The sequence below is a fragment of the Ammospiza nelsoni genome, chromosome 3 (genome assembly GCF_027579445.1).
Source record: "Ammospiza nelsoni isolate bAmmNel1 chromosome 3, bAmmNel1.pri, whole genome shotgun sequence".
NCBI lineage: Eukaryota > Metazoa > Chordata > Aves > Passeriformes > Passerellidae > Ammospiza > Ammospiza nelsoni.
Window position 1 is genome coordinate 115,147,321 of NC_080635.1, and position 9,851 is coordinate 115,157,171.

At 67.9% G+C, this 9,851-nt stretch overlaps 1 protein-coding gene across 1 annotated transcript; it reads left to right on the plus strand.

The window, feature by feature from the left end:
• The first annotated feature begins 44 nt into the window (after positions 1–44).
• On the plus strand, positions 45–9,138 carry MPV17 (mitochondrial inner membrane protein MPV17). The gene is made up of 7 exons (XM_059468463.1): positions 45–122; positions 4,730–4,845; positions 5,162–5,254; positions 5,475–5,570; positions 7,371–7,403; positions 8,384–8,436; positions 8,521–9,138. The coding sequence occupies exons 1-7, from the start codon at positions 50–52 to the stop codon at positions 8,588–8,590; spliced, it is 534 nt and encodes a 177-aa protein (XP_059324446.1). The 5' UTR covers positions 45–49; the 3' UTR covers positions 8,591–9,138.
• The last annotated feature ends 713 nt before the right edge of the window (positions 9,139–9,851 follow it).

Sequence of the window (9,851 nt, forward strand, 5' to 3'; positions counted from 1 at the left end):
CGACACGCGTCACCGCGACTCGCGTCACCGCGCCGCGACGCGCGGGGCCATGGCGGCGCTCCGGAGGGGCTGCGGGCGGCTGCTGGCGCGGCGGCCCGGGGCGGCGCAGGCGCTCACGGCCGGTAAGGGACGGGCCCGGGCCCCGCGCCCTCGGACCCCCGGCCCCGCACACGGACCCCGCGGAACACTGCCCGGGCCCCGCTCACGGCACGCAGCCCCTGCCCCGGAACACTGCCCGTAACCCCGCTCCGGGCACACAGACTGCTCCCCGTACTCCGCTCCCGGCACACAGCCTGCGCCGGAACACTGCCCCTGCCCCGGAACATTGCCCGTACCCCTCCCCCGGCACACGGCTCCCCCGGAACACTCCCGGTACCCCGCTCCCCGCACATAGCCTGCTCCGGCACACTGCCCGTGTCCCGCTCCCGGTACACAGCCCCTGCCCCGCACACAGCCCCTGCCCCGCACACAGCCCCTGCCCCACACACAGCCTGCCCCGCACACAGCCCCTGCCCTGGCACACAGCCCCTGCCCCGCACACAGCCCCTGCCCCGCACACAGCCCCTGCCCTGCCCCGCACACAGCCCCTGCCCCGCATACAGCCCCTGCCCCGCATACAGCCCCTGCCCCACACACAGCCCCTGCCCTGGCACACAGCCCCTGCCCCGCACACAGCCCCTGCCCCACACACAGCCCCTGCCCCGCACACAGCCCCTGCCCTGCCCTGGCACACAGCCCCTGCCCCGCATACAGCCCCTGTCCTGGCACACAGCCCCTGCCCCACACACAGCCCCTGCCCTGCCCTGGCACACAGCCCTTGCCCTGCCCCGCACACAGCCCCTGCCCCGCCCCGCACACAGCCCCTGCCCCGCACACAGCCCCTGCCCTGGCACACAGCCCCTGCCCTGGCACACAGCCCCTGCCCTGCCCTGGCACACAGCCCCTGCCCTGCCCTGGCACACAGCCCTTGCCCTGCCCCGCACACAGCCCCTGCCCCGCACACAGCCCCTGCCCTGCCCTGGCACACAGCCCCTGCCCTGCCCTGGCACACACCCCTTGCCCTGTGCAGGCACCGTCACAGTGCAGGAGGCAGGGCAGGAGGTCTTCAGTGCCTCAGGGATCTGACTTTGGGGGAGAAGGTGCTGCCATGGCCTGGGCTCGGCAGGGACCCTGCGTGTCACACCAGGGAGGGGCCCTGACCCGCTCCCAGCTCAGGACAGCTCTGTCAGGGCTCTGTGCTGGAGCCAGAGCGCTCGTGGGGACTGTCAGGAGGCGCAGCCCTCACACCCAGACCCGGGGGGACGCTGTCCCAGGCCCCCCTCACCTGGAGGGACGGATGCTGAGCTGTAGCCCTGGGCAGTCACAAGTCACAGCAGGGGCTGTGCTGCGGATGGGTGGGAGCTGGGGGGTCCCTGTGTGCTCCTTGCTGCCCCCCCTGCTGCAGCCCCCCTGCCACCCCCGCCCTGACTGTCTCTGCTGAACCGGGGGTGCCCTGCTGAGCTGGGGGCTCTGGGGTGCCCTGCTGAGCTGGGGGCTCCCCTCCCTGTGCAGCCCCTGGCTCTCAGCCCCGATGGCAGCAGGGGGGTGGCACGGTGCCCCCCCGTGCCTGGGGCACTGCCAGGCCGCTTAGCTGTTCCCGCTGTTATTTTTATCGGCTGTCACGGAGACGATTGCTGGCAGCACGGCCCGCTGTGCTTGGCGAGAGGCCGGGGCAGAGCTGTGAGGGGCTGCCCGGGGCTGGCGCTGCCCTCGCCTCCCCTGCCGGCCTGGCCCCGAGCTGGCTCCGGCCTCGGCTGTGCTCTGCCTGCTGCTGCTTCACTGGGAGCTGTGGCACAGCCCTGCCCAGGGCTCTGCCCGCCTGCAGGGCTGGGCACGGCCTCTGTGCGTGCTGGGCTGCTGCTGGACACGGCCGCACCAGCCTGGGGCTGGGCTCTCCCTGCTCGGCTCTCCCTGCTCCAGCCATGAGGGCAGGAACGCTCCTGCTCCCCTTGCTCCTGCTCCCCTTGCTCCTGCTCTCCTCACTCCTGCTCCCCTCACTCCTGCTCTCCTCTCCCCACTCCCTCACTCCTGCTCTCCTCACTCCTGCTCTCCTCACTCCTGCTCTCCTCGCTCCTGCTCCCCTCACTCCTGCTCTCCTCACTCCTGCTCTCCTCACTCCTGCTCTCCTCACTCCTGCTCTCCTCACTCCTGCTCTCCTCACTCCTGCTCTCCTTGCTCCTGCTCTCCTCACTCCTGCTCTCCTCACTCCTGCTCTCCTTGCTCCTGCTCCCCTCGCTCCTGCTCTCCTCACTCCTGCTCTCCTCACTCCTGCTCTCCTCTCCCCACTCCCTCGCTCCTGCTCTCCTCGGAGCTCCCGCAGGTGATCCCCACCACGTCCAGGCTCAGCCCCTCACCTGCTGCCTGTGCAGTGTCCGTGCAGCTTCCCGTGCCCCGTGCCAGCTCCATCCCAGCCTCCAGCCTTGTCCTGCTGCTCCCAGGGACCCCCGTGCTGCCAGCTGGGGCCGCGCCAGGGCTCTGCTGGCAGCTGGCCGTGCCCTCTGTGCCCGGGCACCCTTGCTGGCCACGCTGCAGTCCCAGGGCTGGGGGTCAGCAGGGCTCTGCCTCCTGCATGCTGGGCCTGGGCCAGGCTGCCAGCAGGGCCTGCACACAGTGGGCAGCAGCAGCATGTGCCTGCAGCCGTGACCTGCTGTCCCCTGCCTGTGGAGAGCAGTGCCCGCCCTGCTGCTGCCAGGGCACCGCCATGGCCAAGGAGATGGAGGTGTCCTACTTAGATTTGGGCCCCGTTCAGAGTCCTCTGGCCACAAGAACATGGACCTGGGGGTCGGCTTGGCACCCTGGGCATGGGGTTAGGCTGGGATGAAGGCTCCAGCCCCCACAGGAGCTGTGTTTGGGCAGTGCCAGTGGCATCCTGGGCACCAGGTTAGGCTGGGATGAAGGCTCCAGCCCCTACAGGAGCTGTGTTTGGGCAGTGCTGGTGGCCCACGGGGTTAGGCTGGGATGAAGGCTCCAGCCCCCACAGGAGCTGTGTTTGGGCAGTGCTGGTGGCACACGGGGTTAGGCTGGGATGAAGGCTCCAGCCCCACAGGAGCTGTGTTTGGGCAGTGCTGGTGGCACACGGGGTTAGGCTGGGATGAAGGCTCCAGCCCCCACAGGAGCTGTGTTTGGGCAGTGCTGGTGGCACACGGGGTTAGGCTGGGATGAAGGCTCCAGCCCCACAGGAGCTGTGTTTGGGCAGTGCTGGTGGCACCCTGGGCAGGCACTGCTGCCGAAGTCACTGCTGGGGGCTGGATCGGGCTGCATCCCCAGCCCCAGGAAGGGATGCAGATGCACAGACAGCTCTGTCCCTCCCCACAGCCTCATCACTTGTGGGCACTGTACCCGGAGCCTTTGGCACTGGATGAGTAACCGCAGTGCCTGCTGTGGTCTCCATGAGAGCTGTGCCCCTGCTCCCTGCTCCTGGGAGTGCTGCTCTGGGAATGCAGCTCTGGGAGTGCAGCTCCAGACAGTGCTGCTCCGAGGAATGCAGCTCTGGGGAATGCAGCTCTGGGAATGCAGCTCCCAGGAATGCTGCCGTGCTGTTCTGGCCTGGAGTCCCGTGCCTGCCTCCATCCCCTGCCCGGTGCCGTTGTGGCCCGCGAGCTGGAGGGGCTGCTCTGCCGTCATGGGGGGTGTGGGGGGCAGACCCCCAGGTCCTGGCGCTGGTCGGGGGTGCGACATGGAGCCTGTGAAGCAGCAGTGGTGCTCTGTGGGGCGGCAGAACCCGGGCTGGCGCTGCCGGTGAGTTCAGGGACCACCTGGCACGGCGTGGGGACAGGGAGCTGGGCCCTTATCCATGAGGAGCTGCTGACAAAGTCCCCAGGACAGGGCTGGTGCCACAACCCCGGGGCCGTCAGGCAGGGGCTGCTGGGGCTGCGCCCCTCAGACCGAGGGTTTGCTGGGCCCAGGGCTCCCGAGGACGGAGCAGAGCGGCAGCGGGGCTGGAGACCTGCCAGGGAACCGTCCCGGGGGAGCGGGGAGAGGGAGCAGGAGCCGCCGGGGCCGGGGAGCAGCGGCAGGGGCAGCACCGGGCCAGCTGAGTTGCGTCGAAGGGGTCAGGGGTGTGGGATGGAGCGGGAGCTGCCAGAGCCCCAGCCGGGCAGCGCCACACCAGGACACTGATCAGGAACGGGGCCAGGAGCTGTGCCAGCTGCCGGCTGTGGTGAGGGGCTGGGGCAGCGGGGAGCACACACTGTGCCCAGCCCGGCTGGTGGGGCGGGGGACACGGGCAGGGAGGGCATCACAGTGGGCAAAGGCGGCCCGGGCAGAGAGCTGGTCTGCAGGGAGGGCATCGCAGTGGGCAGAGCCTGCCCGGTGCCCAGGGAGAGGCTGCGGTGGAGATCATGGGCAGCAGCTGGGCAGGCTCTGCTCTGAGAGCACCGTGGAGCCTGGCTGATGGGTCAGCCCCATGTCCAGGTGCAGCTGGACACCGTTTAGGGCAGAGATGCTGCAGTGAGAGCCCTGAGGCACTTGGCAGGGTGGGACTCCTGTGCCATGGGGTTTGGTGCCATGGGGTTTGGTGCCATGGGTTTGGTGCCATGGGGTTTGGTGCCATGGGTTTGGTGCCATGGGTTTGGTGCAGGCTGTGGCAGCTGCAGCTGGGACAGCCCCACCAGGGCTGAGCAGGCTCAGGCACGCTGGGCAGGGGGCACACGGGGGCCTGGCCTGCCTGAATGGGCCGTGCTGGTTGCAGGGGCCCTGATGGGAGCTGGGGATGTGATTGCACAGCAGCTGGTGGAGCAGCGGGGGCTGCATGGGCACCAATGCCCCCGCACCCTGAAAATGATGGGCATTGGCTTCTGCTTTGTGGTGAGTGGGGATGGACGGGGCGGGATCATGGCATGGGATCGTGGCATGGGATCGTGGCATGGGATAGTGGGGTGGGAGGGCTCCTTCAGCGGGGTGGGAGCCTGCTGAAGGTGCCTGGGGCGGTGGGCTGTGAGTTGGGCCATCCTGGTGCCACCTCCAGCAGCCATGGGCAGGGCCAGTTCCATGGAGCAGGAGCAGCATAGGATGAGCTTGTGTTTGTGGTCCAGAGCTGGAGCGGGGCCGTGTAACCAGCCCTGGAGGCCCCAGCCCTGACCCCTGAGGACAGAGGCTGCTCCTCACCCCCTGGCTCCTGCAGGGCCCTGTTGTGGGCAGCTGGTACAGGATCTTGGACTGGCTCATCCCAGGGAACACAAAAGTTGTGGCTGTGAAGAAGGTGATCCTGGACCAGGTTGGTGTGACATGGCGAGGGTGCTCTGTGGGGCTGGGCTGTGGGCACAGGACAGGCCTGTGCCAGGTGTCCAGCCTGCTCCGGGAGCCCAGTGCCTGAGCTGGGCCCAGCCCAGTGCCACGGAGGGCCGGGTGGGCATTTTCTCAGAGGCTGCCCGTGGCCAGCCCGGCTCCAAGCACCACGAGCTCCTCATTCATCGGCCCGGGCTCCTCTCTGGCAGGGGGGCTTCGCTCCGTGCTTCCTTGGCTGCTTCCTGGCTGTCACAGGGGCCACCAACGGGCTCTCACTGCAGGAGAACTGGGCCAAGATCCAGCAGGTGAGTGCTGCTGCTGCCCTGGGCACTGCGGGGCCCTGGCAGCTCCCCCTGGGCTGGCCCTGCTGGCTGCTCCCGTTTGTGTCCGTGCCCAGGCGTGGCACCCACAGCCCTGGGGTGTTGGGTGCCCAGTGCTGCCAGTCCAAGTGCTGCTGCCAGGGCCAGTTCCTCTGGCACGGGTTCCTGTGGGCGACTGCTGGGTCCCACCTGGGCCAGACACGGGTGCCACGGGCGTGCCGTCCAGCCCTGCTCTGGCTGGGGCACCGGAGCAATTACCGAGATGACTCCCATTAATGGTAATTGCTGGAAACCGGTGTGGACACTGAGTCAGCGTGTGCAGGGTGAGTCACTGGGGAGCGGGTGCCCACCTGCCACAGGATGAGGCACCATGGGGTGGTCGTGTGGCTGCCAGGACAGCAACAGCCACACCAGCCTCTCTCCCTGGGGCTGCCTGTGAACGGCCCGGCCTGGCTGGAGCTCTGCCCCAGTGCCACCACCCTGGGTTCATTCCTCTGCAAGGGGACATCCAGTCACCAGCCTGCCACACCTGGACTGCCAGCCTGGCTGGAGCTCTGCCCGGGTTCATTCCTCTGCATGGGCACCCAGTCACCAGCCTGCCACACCTGGACTGCCAGCACGTGCCCCTCGTCCTGCCCCAGAGTGCAGGAGGCAGATCCCGGGGCAGGATCACATCAGCTCTGCTTTCCTCAGGCTCTGTGCAAGCCACGGCCGGGGCATGGGCTGCTCTGAGCACCCTGACTGGGGCAGGATCACATCAGCTCTGCTTTCCTCAGGCTCTGTGCAAGCCACGGCCGGGGCATGGGCTGCTCTGAGCACCCTGACTGGGGCAGGATCACATCAGCTCTGCTTTCCTCAGGTTCTGTGCAAGCCACAGCCGGGGCATGGGGTGCTCTGAGCTCCCTGAGGGCACACGAGGACAGATCGTGGGCACGGGCAGCGCTCTGAGCACTCCATCCATCTTCCTCTGCTCATCCTGACCAGCTCACGCCGTGGATCTTGCCTTGCATGAGCACTCCATGAGCACTCCACCCATCTTCTGCTCATCCTGACCAGCTCATGCCGTGGATCTTGACATGCATGAGCACTCCATGAGCACTCTGTCCCTCTTGCCCTGGTCATCCTGACCAGCTCATGCCGTGGATCTTGCCTTGCCTTCCCCAGGGCATCCTGCTGTGGCTGGTGGTTGGTGCAGGCTGTGGCCCTGGGATCCCTGGCCTGGATGGGGGTGCTGGCTGGGCTGGAGCAGCGCTGGCAGCACCCTCAGCCCTGGCTGGGGGCGCATCCGCCTGTCCCCACGCAGAGGAAGCGTCAGCAGAGCATCCATCACCCCGGGCTGGGCTGCTGCCAGCGCCACCAGGAGCCTGCCCTGCCGGCTGAGTCACGGCCAGGCTGCCCGGGGACTCATCCTGTTGTCCTGGGACAGGGCTGGGACACGGCCAGGCTGCCCAGGGACAGGGCTGGGACACGGTCGTGGCTGTGGCACCAGGACACCGCAGCACCCTGGGCTCCCAGGCAGTGCCCAGCTCGGTGCCCTGCTCCGTCTCTGCTGCCCAGGAGGGGCCTGGGGAGCACTGAGCTGGGAAGGGCTCACAGCCCACCCTGGGGGACAAGCCGTGTGCCCTGGCTGTGGCACAAAGGGCTCTCGGGGGGGATGGCTCTGCTCACCCTCATGGCTGTGGAAGGCATGGCCAGGGCTGCAGGGGCTCCGTGCCCAGCAGTGGAGCTGGGCACCAGTGGCAGGGATGGGGCCCTCTGAGTGCTCACACCTCCTTTTCCTTCCAGGACTACATGGATGCCCTGGTGACCAATTACTGTGTGAGTGCTGGCACGTCCCTGTGCCTGCCCCTGTCCCTGTGCCTGTCTCTGTCCCTGCCCCTGCCCCTGTCCCTGTCCCTGTGCCTGCCCCTGCCCCTGTCCCTGTGCCTGTGCCTGTCTCTGTCCCTGTCCCTGTGCCTGCCCCTGCCCCTGTCCCTGCCCCTGCCCCTGCCCCTGCCCCTGCCCCTGTGCCTGTCCCTGTGCCTGCCCCTGCCCCTGTCCCTGTGCCTGCCCCTGCCCCTGTCCCTGTCCCTGTGCCTGCCCCTGTCCCTGTCCCTGTGCCTGCCCCTGCCCCTGTCCCTGCCCCTGTCCCTGCCCCTGCCCCTGTCCCTGTGCCTGTCTCTGTCCCTGTCCCTGCCCCTGTCCCTGTCCCTGTGCCTGTCCCTGCCCCTGTCCCTGTGCCTGTCCCTGTCCCTGCCCCTGTCCCTGTGCCTGTCTCTGTCCCTGCCCCTGCCCCTGTCCCTGTCCCTGTGCCTGCCCCTGCCCCTGTCCCTGCCCCTGTCCCTGCCCCTGTGCCTGTCCCTGTCCCTGCCCCTGCCCCTGCCCCTGCCCCTGCCCCTGTCCCTGTGCCTGTCTCTGTCCCTGCCCCTGTCCCTGTCCCTGCCCCTGCCCCTGCCCCTGTCCCTGTGCCTGTCCCCCTGTCCCTGTGCCTGCCCCTGTCCCTGCCCCTGTCCCTGTGCCTGTCTCTGTCCCTGCCCCTGTCCCTGTCCCTGTCCCTGTGCCTGCCCCTGCCCCTGTCCCTGTCCCTGTCCCTGTGCCTGTCCCTGCCCCTGTCCCTGTCCCTGTGCCTGCCCCTGTCCCTGCCCCTGTCCCTGTGCCTGTCCCTGCCCCTGCCCCTGCCCCTGTCCCTGTCCCTGCCCCTGCCCCTGTCCCGTGGGGCTGCCGTGGGCTCTGTGGGGCGCCCTGAGTGCCAGGCAGGGCTGGCTGTGGGACAGGGACCCTGGCAGGGCTCCTCACCTCTCCTCCCCTTCTCTGCCCAGATCTGGCCACCCGTGCAAATTGCCAACTTCTACTTTGTGCCTCTGCAGCACAGGTAGGGTTGTGGCCCTGGTGCCCTGTCCCTGCCCCCTGAGCTGGCAGCTGCAGACCCTGTCCCCTGTGTCCCCTCTGTGCCCAGGCTGGCTGTTGTCCAGTGTGTTGCCATCGTCTGGAACTGCTACCTGTCCTGGAAGGCGAATCGGATGTGAGGCAGGAGCCGAGTCCCGTGGCAGTGCCCAGCTGAGCCCTGCGTGATCCCACAGGAACCCCGAGCCCTGGCAGTGCCCAGCTGAGCCCTGGCAGTGGGCACACGTGGCATGGGCAGGCTGGGGCACGCAGGGTCCTGCAGTAGCCCCCCTGCTCCTCTCTCAGGGGAGCACCATCCCCTATGGGCACAGCTGCCCTGGGCAGGGGATGGTGCCAGGACAGGCTGGCTCTGCTCACCGTGCTGTGCAGCAGCTCTGCCCTCCTGTGCTCAGCCCTTTCCCAGCCCTGCCCACAGCGTGCTCCTGCCCCGAGTGGCACTCAGACCTTCCCCATGGCTCATCCCAGGGAAGAGAGCAGTGCAAGCGGGGCAGGGCTGGCCCTGGCTGTGCCAGGGGCACAGAGCTGGGCACTGCAGGCTGGGCATGCTCCCCCTGAACACAGGGTTTGCTGTGCCTCTGCTGTGGGCAGGCAAAGCATCAATAAACAGAACCTTCACTTCTGATTGCCACGGCCCTTGTGGCCCGGCGTGTCCCCAGGTGCTGAAGGCGCAGTTCTAGAGCAGCTGTTCTGTTCTGTTCTGTTCTGTTCTGTTCTGTTCTGTTCTGTTCTGGTTCAGCAGCTCCTCTCTGCCTCATCTCGAGGCACCCAGCATGGGCAGGGGGCTGCAGGCTGCTGGGGTGGGCTGCCCCAGGGCTGGAGAGGGGAGGGGGCTCTGGCACAGGGGGGATGGTGCTTTAGGGGTCATCAGGTCCTGCTGGAGCTGTTCCACGGGCTGTGATTGTGCCTCCACGGCTGCAGTGAAATGAGGTCCATGGAGCCAAATGATGCTGGGTGCACAGTTCCCCCAGGGCCAGGGCTTGCCTGATGCAGGGCAGTGCATCCAGGGAGGGTTCAGCAAGGGTTTGGGGTAGGGCTGGAGCTGGGTCTGGGCCAGGGCCACCACCCACCTGTGCCATGAATGAGATCCCCAGCCTGTAGTGCCCGAGAGAAGCTCCACGGAGCTGCTGCCACTGCCTGCTGCCCTTGGGCATGTGTAGCCACACCCTGGGGAGGTGTGTCCACGTTTAGGGATGTGTGTCCATGTCTGGGATGTGTGTCCATGCCCTGGGATGTGTGTCCATGCCCTGGGATGTGTGTCCATGTCTGGGATGTGTGTCCATGCCCTGGGATGTGTGTCCATGCCCTGGGATGTGTGTCCATGTCTGGGATGTGTGTCCATGCCCTGGGATGTGTGTCCATGTCTGGGATGTGTGTCCACGTTTA